Source organism: Uranotaenia lowii, chromosome 1 (assembly GCF_029784155.1).
Source record: "Uranotaenia lowii strain MFRU-FL chromosome 1, ASM2978415v1, whole genome shotgun sequence".
In the NCBI taxonomy this organism is placed as follows: Eukaryota; Metazoa; Arthropoda; class Insecta; order Diptera; family Culicidae; genus Uranotaenia; species Uranotaenia lowii.
Window position 1 is genome coordinate 191,958,989 of NC_073691.1, and position 18,842 is coordinate 191,977,830.

Consider the following 18,842-nt stretch of genomic DNA (forward strand, 5'->3'; position numbering starts at 1 on the left):
AAGAAGAAGAGTGGGAAATTGTAGTAAATTTGATCGTTTATTTTTGAGCATTCTAAAACATAGTTGTATACTGTCATTATACTGTCATCACACTCGAGCGGCATCCCCCCATTTTAGGGAGCCAAATTCGACTCAACCCAGTCCATATATTTGCCGACTTTCGTGTAAACCCCGGGCCATCCCTCCTGACCGCACGGCGTTGGTCCGAACGAAACCAATCCGGCCAGATACCAAAACTGTACCCCACTCTTAATTCCGACTCCCATCAGAGGGCCACCGGAATCACCTTGACACGAATCCTTACCGGTCACGCCCCCGGCACAAAGTTGTCCATCCTGTAGCGTCACTTGTTCCTTCTTGTAAACTTCGTTACAATTACCCAGATCCACTCCATCAACTCCCACCTTCTGCTTCACGGAACTATACCGAGCCGTGGCCGTACGTCCCCAGCCAGCCACCTGGAACTTCTGGCCAATGGTGTTCTTAGTCTTCAAATCGTCGCTCCGCGGCAAACATATAGGCTTGATGAAATCCGTATACGGGACACTCTGGGCCATTCGGAGCAGCGCGATGTCGTTGTACTGTTCCAGCGACTGAGGATTGTAGCTTGGGTGCGGTATTTTGCGCTCGATTTCGACGTCGATCGGATCCGGCGAACAGTCCACGTCCACCCCGAGACCCTCGCAGTCCTGCGCCGTCGAGGTGTCCCACTCGCCGAGACGAACCTCGGCTCTGCCAAAAAAGAAGAAAAAAATAAATCACTTTAGATAAGCTTTAAGGGAATTACGATCATTGATGCAAAAACTTCCACAAAATGTGTTGTAAATTTTCCTCACGTTGTTCAAAATTCATCTCATTTCTCTCAATTTTTTTCAAAATTCGGAAATGGATTCAGCCCGATACGCGCATATAAAGGATTTTCGGATAAAAAAGTGGTCTGACGTGAAAATCGAGTTTTTGTTAATTAAAAAATTCAAGTATCTTTCTATTTGAAGTTCAATATGTATAAAAAACGGAACAAATTCTCAGTTAAGATTCCGGTTGACCTCTTTTACTATTTTGGTGACAGTTGATTTGGCCACCTCCAACGTTTTTGCTTTTTCTGCGTGCGTGTAGTTAAGATTTCCACGACGCATGTACAAAATTTTGATTCGTAGCTCCTCTAACTTGGACGCCATTTTTATAACTAAAGATCTAATGTCAAAATCCAAAAAGAGGCATTATTCTACACACTTAGAGCAAGTTCACTGGTGTTGGGAAAAAGTGGTAGAAATTTTGACACTTACTGCACATTTTGAAAATTTTGCTATGTAAAACATTTTCAAGATCTGTGGCCGTCAAGTTTTTTTACAACACGTGTTGTATTGTCGCATGCTGTGATGCAAAAATAGCAATATTTCTATCACATACGGCTGAAATAGAAACAGTGTTGTAAAAAAATACAACGCCCCAAGATCTTGAAAACATTTTTGCATGGTAAAATTTTCAAAATGTCAAAATTTCTACCACTTTTTCCCAACACCAGTGAACTTGCTCTTACACCTACAAAATAAGAGGTGTTCAAGTTTTTTATATGAATTTTATATGAATTTTTAGAAACAATACGGCGAATTTAATTTGACCACTTTTTGAACCGAGCACTCTTTACGTTAGAATACTTCTATTTTTCACAGTTTAAAAATGTGTATTCAAGATATGCCAGGTAGAGCATAAATATAAAATGAAAATAACCCGACTAACTTGTTTAGAGGAAAAAAATGACGAAAAAGAAAAATTGTTTCTAGGACTCTAATCAACTCTCAAGGATGCCTCCACTCCCAACTCCATTTTTTTTTCGATATATGTATTTTTTTCCAAATTCAGAAACGCAAAGATGTTTCAATGTTTTAGTTACTGATTTTAGCAGATTTTGGCGACCTGAATTCAAATTATTTGTCAGACTTTGCCTACTATCAAAAATAAAAACTGATTTTAAATCTTTTTCTATACTCCAGTGCTAAGTTTGCACAAATAAATTTTGAATTTTTATCTCCAGTTTTATAGGTAATGTTCGGCTTCGGTCTTCTGGTCAAGAATTAAAACACTTTTGTGTGCTCTTCATCCAACGTTTCGAATTTTTATTAACTCTTTCTCAAGGAACTAAAATATGTAGCTTTAACGCATAAAACATGTGTGTTAAATAATCTGACGGTGAAGTGTTCCACACACTCTCTCAGACAGCTTGCATGTACTCACCGGCGCCGGTTTCTGGCTATGAAGAAGAAACTCAAACAACAGTGAGTTGAGTGAATAAAGTATGCTACGGACGCGACCGAACCATTACTATTTGGCGCGTAAGTCGTACGCTTTCCTCCTCACTTTCAAACTGAGATATTTTCAAATTTAAAATTTTATTACCAGAAACCGACAATCGGTGAATGCTTTAGAAGCGCTTCTGCTTCTGACTTTAGCACTAATGATCGAGTAAGGGAAGAATTTATATTTTAGTTGTTTGACAAAGAATTAATAAAAATTCGAAACGTTGGAAGAAGAGCACAAAAAAGTGTTGTAGTTCTTGACCGAAAGCCAAACATAACCTATAAATTATTCCCGGTAGAAAAATAAATAAATCTCCAATTTTTGAATTATGCATTTAAGTCCATAACTTAAAGTAAATTCTTAAATGTTTTTACAGGTCTTAAAAGAAAGTTCGAACATCACATTCAGATTCCGGTTTCATTGAATATTTGTATGAAGACTACACGTGTTAAAAATAATATTTATTCACAATTTTTTATATGAATTCATGGTTCTCTACGGTTCAGACTTACAATTTTGAAATGATAATCAGATTCTTAGCCTCAGACTTAGACTCAGAACTCAAATTTAAATTATTTTCAAATAATCTGTAAGATTTATATATATCCGATTCCAAATTCCGAATCCAAGTTCAATTTTAATATTCAATATCCAGAATTTCGAATTGAGGAATGATTTCCAGAGTTTAGATAAAGAACTAATTCCAGTTCAAGTGTTTAGATTGAAATTTCTAAACCAGATTTCAAAATTTTGCCTCAGAATGTATAAATTTTAACCCATTTCATCAGAAGTTTAGAATTTAGATATACATTGTTCTTCTCATTTATTTAAAAAGACCAGATTCAAAAGTCCGGTCCGGCCCAGATTTCGTTTAAAATAGTCCGGATTTTTCCTGGCTTCATTCATTTTATTTGCCAAATAAAACAAAAATTGAGACATTATAGTTTTTTTTGCATCCAAACAAGAAAATTAATCAAATTTTATCAAAATGATCATAAACGGATTTTTGAAGCCTCAATTATTATTTAAATCTCCAGATGAGTTTCGATCAAAAAAAGCATGGTTCCAGGCATTTTATTTTTCTTGATTTTTGTTGCAAAATTCCTTGGTTTTATCCAAATTTGTCCGCATATTGCCCGGATTTAGAGTTGATCATTTTGAAATCAAATGTTTGGATTTTTTCAGGTTTTCAAAAAAATTGTCCGGATGTTCCCGACCCTTTAGGAAGAACCGGTTCATGGATGGGAGGGGAGCGGGGGGGGTGGTAGGGTGACAAATTTTTCTCATATCAGTTTTGATTCAAAAACCCATACATAGAGAGTGTAAAAAATGTGTTGTTCAGCTTTGAGTTATATAACAATAATAGTTACGTATATTTCTAACTTTCGAAATTAGGTCTTACTTTTTAATTAATAAATAATGAATCAAAGTAATCGAAAGGTTCGTTTTAATTCAAATACGGTACCGAGATTGAATTAAAAGGAATCTCTCGATTGCTTTGATTCAGTTGAATCATTCAACCAAGTATGCTCACAACACAATAGAGTAAATATAAATAGTTTCTATTTTAAAGAAAAACTTGTTGTATGTACTTAAAATAGCCTATCCTAATTCTATTCTATTAAAAAATTAGAAATAAAATTAAGAGATCATGTTTGCGGTTCGAATCAGATTCATTTTCTACTCTTGTAAACTCTATCAAAATTTAAAATTTTAGTTTGAAACTTTGTTTTTGAATAACTAAGCAGTTTTCAATAATTTATTTAGTCTGTAAACCCTTTATTGGCTAAGACGACGTATGTATGTCTTTAATTTGCAATATAAAAACATAAGATAATTACAGCCTTTTTTTTGCTTGAAGATTGCAAGTTCTTTGACCAATAAAAAATCATGAATATTTTTTTTATAATTAGAATCCTGTAAAAAAAACTAAAATCTATTTTTTTTTTCAAAAAACGAAATTTTCAAAATCCACATTGTATTTTACATTTGTGGTTTCTGCTGATTTGTGTTTCCAAACTGACTCTGAATCAATAATAACTTTTAATTTATAATCTAGAATCCAAACTATGAAGCTGCGATCTCCTGCATTTATAATCCTCAATGAAGCTGAGCTTTTGAAGCTGAGCTCAAAATCTGAATTCCAAATCTGATAAGGAATTTTCAATCTAAGTTCCAGATAATAATTTCTTTGATTTATGAACCAACAAGCAAAATTTGTGTCAAAACCCTCAAACAAAAATAACTTATTTGAATTCAGAATTTTAGGCATCTGAAACGAAAGAGCTGGCAAAATTCCTGTGACGGTTGTGACAGTTCCACATCGCTTGGAACTCTATGGAAAATTGCCAAAAGATTCAAAAGCCGAGGTGGATCATCTTCTTCTCGGAGGATTCCGGATAACGTATCAAATCAACTTCTTGATAAATTAGCGCCGCAATCAGTCATCACCAGAATTTGCTAACTGTTCTTGTTGTGAACGAAACCAGCAAACTTTTTCATTAGTGGATATTCTTGCGGTGCTTAAGACTGGAAAAGTTTCAGCTCCTGGCATCGATGCAGTTCCATATTCTGTCATCAACCATTTACCGACGAGTGCTTTGAAACATATGCAAGATATTTTCTGCAGAATATTTAAATCTGAAAAAATACCCGAAAGCTGGAAAACATTCAAAATTGTACCCATTCCAAAAGCGGGGCATGAACCGAACTCTGTCGATTCAATTCGCCCCATTGCACTTGCATCTTGTTTCCGTAAAGTGTATGAAATGTTGATCAAAGATAGATTAGAACATTACATTGAGAGCAACCACATTTTCTCGGATGCAATCAATGGGCTCAGGAAAGGTCGTGGAACAATGGACGCATTATTTCCACTAATAAACGAAGCATCCCTCGCAGTTAAACGAAATGAGCACGTGATGATTTGTAGTCTGGATATCAAAGCAGCATATGACAACGTGGAAATAAGCATTCTAGTTCGAAAACTCCGATCACTGTGTGTACCAGAATGTCTTACCAAAAGTATCTTTCATCTATTCGAAGAGAGGATTTTATGTTTGTCGAACGGACAACGATCTACAGTGCGAACCACCTGGAGAGGACTCCCACAAGGATCTCCACTCAGCCCTTTGTATTTCAACATAGCGAATGTTGGGTTGATAAAAAGTATTCCTCAAGATGTCATCACGATAAATTACGCCGATGATACAACCATAGCCGTTCGAGAAAAAAAAATCCAACGCAGTCACGAAAGACTTCAAAACGCACTTGAAATTGTAGCTCGGAAAATCTATGAAATTGGATTGCAGCTCTCACCAACCAAATGTAAATGTATGCTGATCTCCAAGAGGCAACATGATACACTTCCTGGATTGGAAATTGATGGATACGAACTTGAGTACGTGCGATCTTTGAAATTGTTAGGCATGCACCTTACCCGAAATTTATCGTGGTCAAGTCACATCAATCATATTAAAAAACGAACTATTCCGTTCCTTAACTTTCTGCGAAGTATTTCAGGTCAATACTGGGGAGCTCACCTGACAGCCATGCTGGGTTGGGTATATACAAATCGTGCGCACGATCGATAATTGAATATGGGTCTATATTCTTAGCAGATTTACCACAGAAAGATGCTATAATATAAGACAGGATTCAATGGGCCTGCATCAGAATATGTTTGGGCTCCACCAAAACCACCCATACAGGCTCTCTGGAAGTTATGGCTGGGCTTATTCCATTGGATCAAAGAAGAAATATTACCGTTACGCGTTTTGTAAACAGAAGGATATCTCGAGCCAAATGTTACGACAATTTGCGATTCCCGTTCTTAATGAAGACTTAGAAGAAACAGCCATACAACGAGCTGTTAAAAAACTCAACGAATTTGAACCATTCAGGCAAACTTTGACCAATCTCCCGTGCTATGAGTTTCCCACTGCAGTGACAAGAACAAGAATATGTATTGATTTATCTGTGAAACAAATGTGTGCTCAAAACCAAGATTCATCTACAGCTGAGGTGGTGTCGAATTATCTAACCGAAAAGTATGCAGATACGTACATCATAGCAACGGATGGCTCCAAAGACATGCATGGAACAGGGTATTCTGTAGTAAACAACTTCAGGGCTCCAACGGAAATAATTAAACTGGAAAACTTCATATCAGTTTATATGGCTGAACTTTTAGCAATCAGACATGCCACAACAAATATTCTGCAACTTCCTATTGGTCAATACATTGTCCTAACAGACAGTTTCAGCAGCCTCACGAGTCTTCAAAAATTATGTGTCAAACAAAAAAATCCATGCGCATGGTATGAGATCAAAAAGGCAGTTTCTGAAGCACATAACCTCGGCTATCAAATTCATCTTATATGGGTTCCATATCATAGAGATTTTCCTATGAATCAGCTTGCAGATCAGGAGGCTAAACGTGCGTGTGATGAAGGATTCCCAGGCGAATATATTTTGACATCGTTGGATGTTACTTTTCCGATACGTGGAACAGCATTACAGAATTGGCAGGCGAGTTGGGACACAGGTTTAAAAGGTCGATTTTGCAAGAGCATTATTGTTAACGTTTCTCTGCGACCATGGTTTCATGGTCTGGATATAAACCGGGGACAAATTATTATTCTGTCCAAGTTAATCAGCAATCACTATAGGCTTCCTGCTCATCTCCATAGAAATGGCATCATCTCAACTGCGGCATGTATCTGTGGTGAAACAACAGCTGATCCAGACCATATTATTTTTGCTTGTATTCGTTTCAACAACCTTCGTGGACCAGTTTGGAGAATTTTAATCAGAAAAGGAATGGTTCCAGATATTCAACTTATACTGAAAAAGAAAGATATAGACGTGTATTAAGCTATTGCAAATTTTATATCAGAAAGTGAAATAGATATGTAATTTTAAAGCTAGGAAAAAGTTAACACTTGGCTGATTATGTATTAGAGGAAAAGCCAATAAATTTGTAAAAAAAAGAATTTTAGGCAAATCTAAATAAAAATTGCGAATGATGAAACTGCTTCGGATTTTTCAATTCTGGATAACCATTATAAAACTTTTTCAAGTTCCAATTCTGCAAAAAAAATTAAAAGTTGAAATTTTGTAATAATTTCAATTGTTTTTTTTTCACATTCCGAAATGATGAGCTCGAATATGGAAAATGCATCTAGTTGAGGTTTTAAATTTCAAAACCAGTATTTGGATCAACTGATAAAGATTCCGATATCAAATCCCAGACATCGAATTTTAATGTTTATGAGCAAATTTGGAACCACAAAACTCAGAACTATTCTAACTTAAGCTTACCAGATATTTTCCACCAACATTTGGGCCGTTACATTATTTTTTTTTTATCAAAACACATCAGTTAATTTCAAATTAAATTTTAAATATCCAAAAAATCGTTCAATCTTTGAAATTTACTCAAAAAAATTTTGACGCAAAATACATAATTCTAAGTATGTCTAATGAATCAATTCAATTATTCGTATGATTTTGCAAATTAAGTGAACAAAATCAGCCAATATCTAAGCAATCTGGCAAGCTTAGTTTTATTTTATTGAAATTGGATATTCGGGACTAAATTTCTATCAACATAATTTTTTTTGAAAAACTGTTGTAGAATTGTGGACCTGGAATAAGATTTCGAGATTTTGGCTTGAGTTCTGAGTCGAGATTGTTACCCTTGAATCATTTTAGGCGATCATCAAAATTTTATTTAGATTTGAAATTTTGAGTTAAGAGCGAAACATTTTGCTTGTCATTTTTGGAATCTCATGTTATTGAGGTTCCAAAAATGCCAAAATTGTTATGTCATGTTTTATTCATCCCCATTTATCGAATTATAAGCCTTTAGATACCTACATAATTGCTTCTAAAATTTGCCTCTATTTTGTCGTGGAAGGAGACAAACCGAACAAAGATCAATATTAATTTTTCCCTGAAACATCGGTATGAATACTAAATGTGAATACCCAGGCAGGAATTCCCCGAAAAGTTGAAAGTCGTTTCTTGTATTCGAGAAACCTGAGAATATCTGACTAGTTATCTATATCCAAACTTGAATAAATGTACTCACAAACTCCAGGTGGTCGGGATGTCCTTTCCATTGACACAGTGCGAAGCCGTCAGCACGTACCGGTTGTTGATCAGCACTCCACCGCAGTGAAATCCGAAAACATTGTTCGCTGTACGATCACCGCAGACAGAGAATTGACCAAGTAGAAAAGAGGTGTTAATAGATTAGTAAACTTTTCGATCGGTCGTTGTTTCTGTGTACTCACGCTTAGCGTACTTGAGCAGAGCGAGCCACGGGAATTCATCAATTTTGGTGTTGACTCCGCCCACGATGCGATCACTCGTCTGAATACCGCAAACACCGACTTCCGGAAGCAGAGATTCGGAAGCCCGTGGAGGTGCTTCGACCGAATCCGAGCAACACACCAACGGATGGTTGTCCTGGTAGGACCATCCACACTGGCTTCGACTTAGATAGGTCCGATCCTCCGGGAGCAGTGGCTTTTTCTTGATCAATGTAAACAGCCCATCACAGGCCTTCAGCAGCACGCATCGACCCGGTTTGGCGTCCGGCGTTTGACAGGTTGATATCTCTACAATCAATGAAAAGTTAGACGATTTAGGCTACGGTTCTTCAGCACACAAATACAATGGCCGAGATATTTTAGATATCATTGCCAAATGGGTTCGATAACATAAGAAACATATTTTGTTTTTAGAAGGAACCGGTTTGGAGTGTGACAAAAACCGTTGTGATACCGGTCCGATAACCTTCAGCCATGAAGAACAGGAAAAAAACACAACAACAAATCTTGCAAATGCGTCATCTCGGCATCTTCCATCCTTAGTGCTTGCTGAACTTGGAAAACGCTAAACTTACGAGCATCGGCAACCCACAGCAGCGTAGCTAAAGCCAGAAACCCACCGATAATGATGAGTTTCATTGTATTTTTTATATTATTAGGTAGGTTTATCCCAGATTACTATCGATCGCGGCGCCCGGTAAACATTTGAAATACAAGAAAATCGCAATTTCTTTATTCAACGGCAACGATCAACACAAACTCCCGGAATCCGCAGATAATGTTTTACGAGTTCTAGGTATAGGAATATGTCGTCAGATCGTCACTCAATATTATAGTACAAATCACAGCACAATCAGTTCTGTTCAACTTCGCGATCGCGACTCAACTGCTCATTACTGCCGCAACAAGATGCTGTCCAGTGTCCAGTCGAGCGAATTCAACGCAGAGCAGCCCGGGCGGGAGTGAGAGTTTACGATGTGATCGTTGATTTGAATGTATGATATGGCCGGTCGTTCGGTGGGAACTTGAACTTGCTACCCAAATACTACAGGTGAGATGATCCGGACAGCTCTCGGCTGTCATTTGTTAAGATTTATTTCAACTCACTGCATCGAAGGATCGTTCAAACGTTAAAATGTACGAGAAAAATTAAAAAAAAAGTTCATATTGAAGATTCAATTTTAATAAATGGCTCTCTTTTTTAAATTGAGACTAGGTTTACGGGAATTTTAAATGATTGCAATACAAATTTCAAAAAAATGCAACAATTTGTTTTGTAAACGAAAAAAATGAAATTGATAAAATTTATAGTGAAACTACCGAGTAATGTAATGCTAACATGTGCAAATTTTTGCAATGATCCGTCAAGTGGTTTTCGAGATAGTGTCAAATTAAGAAATCCATCGACTTAAATTTTTGGGCACCATGGGCGCCATCTATAATGCACACTACGAACCAACCTTTGTCTAGTTCAAAGCTAGTTTTAATTTTCTATTTCTTGACCATCCAAATAACTCAATTTAAAATTTTATCGAAGTTGTGGCACAAAAGGTATTCGTATTAAAAAGTGGTCAACTGAAATTCGCAGTATTTTTTCTAATCATTCAAAAAAAAAACCTGAACACCCCTCATTCTGTAGGTGAATGAATGATGCTTCTATTTATACTTTGAAATTAGATCTTTAGTTATCAAAATAACGTCCAAGCAAAATTTTGTACATGCGTCATGAAAATCCAAACTACACGCACGCAGAAATATCAAAATTGTTGAATCTGACCAAATCAACCGTCAGCGAAGTAATAAAAGTGTTCGGGGAAAGTTTGTCGACAACTAGGATGCCGGGAGCCGCAGTGACGAACAGAAGAGTGGCTAGCACTTTCAAGCTAAACTCCAATCTCTCCGTTCGAGATGTCGCCAATAAGTTAGGAATATCGTCTACAACCGTGCATGAAGCTTAAAAACGATCCGGACTATCGACTTAAAAGACGGATTGGCTTAGGAAGTGCAGATTCCAGGACCACTTCTGTTGATTGTTTGATTTGATTCGGCTTTAAAGTTGATAGAGACGGAATTGGCTTAGGAAGCACAAATTTTAAAGGCTGCTGCATCTGATTGTTTGTTTTGATTTGGCCTCCTGGTGGAAGAAGACAGATTTTTCAAGACTGCCGCTGCTGCTGATTGCTTGTTGTGATTTGGCCTTCCGGTGGAAAAGACGGATTGGTTTAGGAAGCGTAGATGAGATGAAGTATAATTAAAAAATAAGCGTTACAGCTCCAATTACCTACATATCGGATGACTTTCCCAGTATAATTTATAGCAAAATTATCGAAAAATGTCATCATATGAAAACCAGTGTTAGAAATGTTATCACAGTAAGATTTCAGAGACAGAAAAACTAACAAACCGACCTCAAAATGGAACAAACAGGCTTGTTTTTGTAACAGAAATTTCGACATTATTTAATTTTTGATTGTTAACACTAAGTTCAAAATCATTTCACAACAACTTCTGTGAACCAGTCTAGTAGAGCTCCAACAACTGAGCGAACAGTAAACTGGGAGTAAACAATCTTTTCCCAACAAATCGTCGTCGAGCGAGAGTGTTCATCAATTCTGTCTGAGGGTATTCCCCAAACCGTACGTTTGAGCCGTTCAAGTTCAGCGCATCGTTTTGGTGGAGTTGAGCTCCAGAGAACACACAAAATGCTCTGAGGCGTTGGAAATTTAAGCACACACAATGAGTCATTCTTTCCCAGCTGAAAGGTTTGGAAGGTTCAAAATTGGCTTAAGTAACACGAGTTAATTATCATAGTAGAAACAGTGAACCTATCTACTGTGAAGTAAATTACGCATGGGATTTGCTGCCGGAGAAGGTTCAAAATTAAGTAGTTAAGCGGAACGGATCTTCGACACTTGATAAACCAGACGACCTGAACTATTCGTTGATAGCACTCTAAACAGTCTAGACTCTACCTGACAATGCTGATATTCAAAGTGTGTATTCAGCAATTACCAATTACGTCAAAATAAATATTTCTGAATAAAAATCCCATATGGTTCAAGATCCAGATTATCTCTTTAGTAAATATCTAACTGACAAACAAACAAAAATGACAAAAATGACAAAAATGACAAAATGACAAAAATGACAAAAATGACAAAAATGACAAAAATGACAAAAATTCCAAAAATGACAAAAATGACAAAAATGACAAAAATGACAAAAATGACAAAAATGACAAAAATGACAAAAATGACAAAAATGACAAAAATGACAAAAATGACAAAAATGACAAAAATGACAAAAATGACAAAAATGACAAAAATGACAAAAATGACAAAAATGACAAAAATGACAAAAATGACAAAAATGACAAAAATGACAAAAATGACAAAAATGACAAAAATGACAAAAATGACAAAAATGACAAAAATGACAAAAATGACAAAAATGACAAAAATGACAAAAATGACAAAAATGACAAAAATGACAAAAATGACAAAAATGACAAAAATGACAAAAATGACAAAAAATGACAAAAATGACAAAAATGACAAAAATGACAAAAATGACAAAAATGACAAAAATGACAAAAATGACAAAAATGACAAAAATGACAAAAATGACAAAAATGACAAAAATGACAAAAATGACAAAAATGACAAAAATGACAAAAATGACAAAAATGACAAAAATGACAAAAATGACAAAAATGACAAAAATGACAAAAATGACAAAAATGACAAAAATGACAAAAATGACAAAAATGACAAAAATGACAAAAATGACAAAAATGACAAAAATGACAAAAATGACAAAAATGACAAAAATGACAAAAATGACAAAAATGACAAAAATGACAAAAATGACAAAAATGACAAAAATGACAAAAATGACAAAAATGACAAAAATGACAAAAATGACAAAAATGACAAAAATGACAAAAATGACAAAAATGACAAAAATGACAAAAATGACAAAAATGACAAAAATGACAAAAATGACAAAAATGACAAAAATGACAAAAATGACAAAAATGACAAAAATGACAAAAATGACAAAAATGACAAAAATGACAAAAATGACAAAAATGACAAAAATGACAAAAATGACAAAAATGACAAAAATGACAAAAATGACAAAAAATGACAAAAATGACAAAAATGACAAAAATGACAAAAATGACAAAAATGACAAAAATGACAAAAATGACAAAAATGACAAAAATGACAAAAATGACAAAAATGACAAAAATGACAAAAATGACAAAAATGACAAAAATGACAAAAATGACAAAAATGACAAAAATGACAAAAATGACAAAAATGACAAAAATGACAAAAATGACAAAAATGACAAAAATGACAAAAATGACAAAAATGACAAAAATGACAAAAATGACAAAAATGACAAAAATGACAAAAATGATATTTTATTTTTTATTTCTTCTGTTCATTTTCCTGATTTCGTTCCCCTTTTCGTTTTCTAATGAATTTAGAAAGATTTTTTTAAATTTCATTTATTAGTTTTTAACGGATTTGAATTTTTGGATTTTTCTTGTTCCTTATTTTGCTGTTCAGATATCGTTTTATTATCATATTCTTTTTAGCTTCTGCTATTTATTAAATCTGAAATTCCTAAAATTATGTTGCTAAGTTTATTTTTTCAAATTCAAACTTCATAGTCAATGTATAAAACATCAAATCAAAACACAAAAAATCTTCACATTCAATGTTCTGAAGCAAAACCTCTCAATTTGATTTATTTAAAACGTAGGCTGTTCAGAATTAAATATACTTTCTTAAACATAATCATAAAAATCGGATGATAATTTTTCAAACAAAAATCATGTACAAAGGCAATAGCAAATGTCTAGTGTACAATTTTTCAACCGTTTTCTCCAACCCGGGAATCTGTTAATCCGATAAAATTTATACCGGGATTCCAGGAAAATTAAAAAATAAGATTTTACCTTCTTATGCTTACGAAACCATGTATAGTATATTTGATTTTTTTTTTAATTTTAAAGCATTTTTTTAAAGCATTTTAAACTATTTTAATGCTTTTAAGATTCAATAAGCAATTAAAACCATTTTTCAACTCTATTGAAATTGAAATTTTGATGTCAAATGAATTAGAAATTTTTGGACAAAAATCGATTTTCTGAGACTTTTTCAGAAAACTGGCCGTATTTCGGAAACTCGACCCAGAAAGTGGAATTTTAATTAATCTAAAATTTTTTTTAGATAACATATATCAACGTTTCATGCATTTCTAAGTCATTTGGCACCAAAGTTAAAATTTGGTTTTTTTCGAACTTCCTTTGGTGATTTTTTTAAATTCTCGAGTCGATTTTTGATAAAAAACTGTGTTTAAGCTAACACCAGATTTCAACGTTTTATAGATTATTAAGTCTTTGCATCAAAATTAAAATTTCGATTTTTCGATTTCCCTTGATTCCTCCTTTGTTGATTTTTGAAGTTGAAAAAAGGATAACGCAAATGCGATCGAATTGAAATTTTGCACAGGTCAGTTTTTCGGTCCAATCTACAAAATGTTTACGGTCGGTTTTGGGATCGAAGCAATCGACTGGTTTGTCAAGACAAATTAAATTTTGCTCTCGTAGAAATTTTTTAAAGTTGTTCCGAAAAATGGAAATTTTTCGAAGTTTTGGTGAAGTTGGTAGCTGCAACAGGGAATGCAGTCGGATTTGGAAGTGGTGTTGCCGGGTTGTTTCTGAAGCTCTAAACCAGGATCATTTTCATTGAATGCTGTGGACCGCTACGCTAGGTGTAACAAAACTTCCGGATATCCTGAAAATTACCGTTAAAACTCGGGTCTCTGCAAAATGGTTAAAGCTAAGTACCTCACTTATTTTTAATTATTTCATATTTTTAAGACAGTGAACAATTTATAAATTTGAAAGGGGAAAAATATCTGTGAATTTTAGAATGCACTTCTCAGAAAATATTTACACAATTCTGTTTTGAAAATGTAGCCTAGCGTAAAAATTGCATTAAGCAGTTCGACTCCCGTATAAATTCATTCTCAATTCAAAGATGTGTTCAATTAATATTTTGTGGAATACATCATGTTGCTTTTTTTTTAATTTTAAATTTTTAAGAAGTACATGATTGTAATAACTGAAGATCTGAGGCGTTAAAAATTTCGATAGCTCTAGTTCTATTTTTATGATGTGTTCAGTAAATGCAGTGGAGAAACAATGGTCACAAGATGCAGCCGGTATTGAATCTGCTTATATCTAGAGTTTTTGAACGATCTTAAAAATATCCTAAACATGTGTGTCAAGCTCAACAATGAAAAATACGTCTTATCAATTGCTTTTAACTATATGTAGACTATTTAGCTAGATGGACTTAATTATTCCAAAACTGCATGTTGTATTAGAATAAATTACTAATTTTTCGAAAGTTTGATTTACAACTTGTGTGAAAACATCCCAGTTTTTTTCAAATACACACAAAAGGGTGATTTTGGGCGGTAAATGGTGTCTGGGCCAGAGCTCGAAGAAATCATTTTCGTTGACCACAGTAGGGCATGAATGAGAGAAAATAAATTTCATCCCCACGTGTTTCGAAAGACGATGAAATAAAATCAAAGTAGCATAGAAGAACTTCATCATGACAGTGAATACATTTTTTTCTTTCGTCATTCACTCCACAGTCATTCAATCCAAAAATTCATGACAGTCAACAAACATTCAATCATGTCAATTGGAGTTTTTATGATTGGACTAGCTGACCCGGTGTGCTTTGCTACACCTTCCAAAAATAAGTGTAATTTGTAAAAATTAATTCAAATTTAGATTTTTTAAATCAAACCTCACCATAGTTCAGAACCAACAACTTTGAAATGAAAGCTGCAGCTGGAGTTACAAATTGCAATTCAAAGATGGTATATATTATTTACTGAAGCTTGATCTCTTAATTTGTTTTTCAAGATCGGAAATTTGTATTCTGTTTTTAAAGCTTCATAATGACTTTAATAATGTCAATATTTATGGATTTTCCACCTTTTTCCCAAAGTGGGAAGCTTCGAACATCCATGAAAACATTTGCAACATCTTTTTTGAGTTATGTCAAATATCCGTACGCAAAAATACCCTCTTATAAAATATGGTCCCTTTTTGAAAAGCTCTTTATTTTGAACTTACATGGGAGCTCCCCCATCTTTTCCAATTTTGTCCCCCACTACTGCTTTCAGAAGGTAGGGTGATTTACCCGGCTTGAGTTATTACATAAATTTCTAATTGAAAGAAAAAGATTCGCATATTGGAATTTATTGCATATTGTACTTTATGGAGATAGAATTTGGAAAATCGATCAGTAGCGTGAATCGAGAAAGTTTTTTGAATATATTCCAAATATCCTTTATTATGATCACTTCCAGCTCCTGATAAGTTTTAGATGGTGTATTTATCGGAGTTGAAAAAATAATCTATAGGAATTTGAAAAAAAAAATCGACGAAAAGGATTTATAATAACCATTTTCAAACAGCTTTGTTCACCATCCTCGCTCTTCGAAGCAGTTTGAATATCTATCCGTTTTACACCAAAATAATGTTAAAAAAATATTTCGCTATATGCCAAATTCGTGGATATGAGACATTATAGCTTGAAGTTTTCCCAAACAGTATGAAAATAATCGATTTTATACAGTGCGAATTTCTTTTTTAAATTACTTTATTAAAGCAAAAAATATAAATATTTAAAAAAAACAGTTGCATCATAAAAAAATTCTCAGCGTTTTTTATTTTCTCTTTGAAAGTCAAATATTTAAAAATGTTGGCAAAAACAAATTTCTAAGTTAACATTTGTCCCGCATATAGGGGCAAGTGTAAATGCACAGCTTCTTTTCAGATGCGTCAGAGTAATGGCTTTAAAATGGATTTAATACGTATGTCTGTTTATTTGTTTTATCAAGTTTCATTAATGTATCTGCAGTATTTCTACAGTATAAATTTATGTTTGTTACTCCACTTTAAACGAACGCTGTTCAAAGCAAATGACTTCCTTTAAAAAGACATTTAAGAATTTTAAATATCCGCTTCAGTTTCAACTTTCGGAATACCCCTTCTGGTCTTTGCAACATTTTAAATCATTTTGAAGATGAATTTCTCAAAAGTTCGACGTTTGCCCTGCCCCCACCGTGTAAGTTGACAGGAGGGAATATTGTTTTTAACACTTTAAGCATATACTTTTTTTTTTCTTTATTATAGAGACTTTCAGCCTCGGGCTGGTTCGTCTCTGTAAGCATATACTATAAATTTCGCTTCCAGTTGAATATCAGTTCTAAAGTCTCACTTTTCAAAAAAAAGCGGATCAAAAGTCTCTTTTATGCAGCCATGTTACATAAAAACACTTTTGTGTATGTGAGCAAAAAGTACGATGTTTTTTAAAGAATTATTTAAAATAAAAAGCTTCCATTTTCATTTCCAAATTCGTTTCAGTTCTGTATTTGGGCCGAAGTAACAATTTCTAGAAGAAAACATATTTTTTTATTGTAACAGAGAAAACAGAGAACAGTAACAGAGAAAAGTGGAACGTTTGAACATGCTCTAGTGTTCCTTGAATGAAATTTTTTTCGGAAAATGAATTCCCTCACTTTTGGTCAATAAAAATCAGTTTATTTCACTTATACTTTTCACTTATGCACACTAGACTGGCCCAAATTTGTATGGGATGATTTTTACAACATTCTTTTCAACGCGGCACCCCCTAGATTGGTGCTTTTAGGTGAAAAAATGACTTTCTGAAAGTTTCAGGTAATTTGGCAGAAGCACGAGCTGGCGCAAAGGACTTGAAATTTGTATGAAGATTTTCGGCAAAATGTATGAAAAATCGACATACTTTCACTCTGTGTATTCTAAAATACGTTTTCAGTATGCTAGAATGCTCCGAATTTCAGGAATTGTAGTTCAAACAATGACAAACAAGTTTGTAAAAGATTATGATGCGATACGAGTTGACTGTGATGAGTTATACGCAGTTGAATGTGTGATCTTTTTCGCATTTCATCGATATATCGTGAACGGTGTATAGGTGGATTATTAGTACTAACTTGATCGCATTGTCACACAATAAGAATATCAGATAGAAAGTTTGTGTCCTCGGCAAAGTTGTAGCTTATTTTATAACAAACATCTTTGCAAAAAGTTGAAAGATAAACTATGAGCTTCTGCATTGCGTGACGATGCGATCAAGTGAGTGCGAATATTAGCCCATACACCGTTCACGATATATAAAAAAAAATGCGAAAAAAATATCACACATTCAATTGCGGATAACTCATCTCAGTCAACTCGTATCGCGTCACAATCTTCTACAAACTTGTTTGTCATTGTTCGAACTACAATTCCTGAAATTCTGAGCTTTCTAGCATGCTGGAAACATATTTTAGAACACAAAGAGTGAAAGTATGACGATTTTTCATACGTTTTACCGAAAATCTCCATACAAATTTCAAGTCCTTTGCGCCAGCTCGTGCTTCTGCCAAATTACCTGAAACTTTCAGAAAGTCATTTTTTCACCTAAAGGCACCAATCTAAGGGGTGCCGCGTGGAATATAAGGATTTTTTTTGTTATGGGCCAGTCTAATGCACACGTCAGTCCCATCTTATCTAATTGAAAAAAAGGCTCTTGATCAGTTCATGCGTCGGGTCGGATTTTTTGATCTTCTTTGAATTACATGGCGCTTGATAAAACTTCAGATAAGAACATGATCAACAAAATGTTTCCGATCTGCCTCTATAGAAAACATCTTATTCATATTTCTGTTATCAATATGATTCAAAAATAACCTTGTAGGCGAAATGGGTCCGCAAAGTGTCATACTTTTATTTCATTAGCATCAGAACTTAATTTATATTTTTAGACAACAAATGCTACCTACACTAACACGGACTAAATATGGAAGTATTTTGGCAAATCTTTCAATAGGTTTTGATTCGATTGATAAAATACCAATCCGTGTCTAGGCGTCATTAATTTCCACGTGCTGTGTACAATTAAGCAAGAAAAAAACACATCTAGGTTGCATATCGCCCCACGTGCATAAAAAATATAGGTAGGTACTTGGTTGAGAAACAGGCGCCTAAATGTTAAATTTTTCCTGCGATCAATGCTTTGGTTACTATCCACTTGCGACCATAGATACGAATAACAAACCCCTCAAAGAATAGAAAAT

The 18,842-nt window shown here is 34.3% G+C and overlaps 1 protein-coding gene across 1 annotated transcript; it reads right to left on the reverse strand.

Annotated features, from left to right (window-relative positions):
- Nucleotides 1-18: 18 nt before the first annotated feature.
- On the reverse strand, nucleotides 19-9,542 carry LOC129739493 (serine protease easter-like). Its single transcript, XM_055730964.1, has 4 exons — nucleotides 9,212-9,542; nucleotides 8,598-8,924; nucleotides 8,393-8,501; nucleotides 19-732 (listed from the first exon to the last, which is right to left on the reverse strand). The coding sequence occupies exons 1-4, from the start codon at nucleotides 9,273-9,275 to the stop codon at nucleotides 114-116; spliced, it is 1,119 nt and encodes a 372-aa protein (XP_055586939.1). The 5' UTR covers nucleotides 9,276-9,542; the 3' UTR covers nucleotides 19-113.
- Between the last annotated feature and the right edge of the window lie 9,300 nt (nucleotides 9,543-18,842).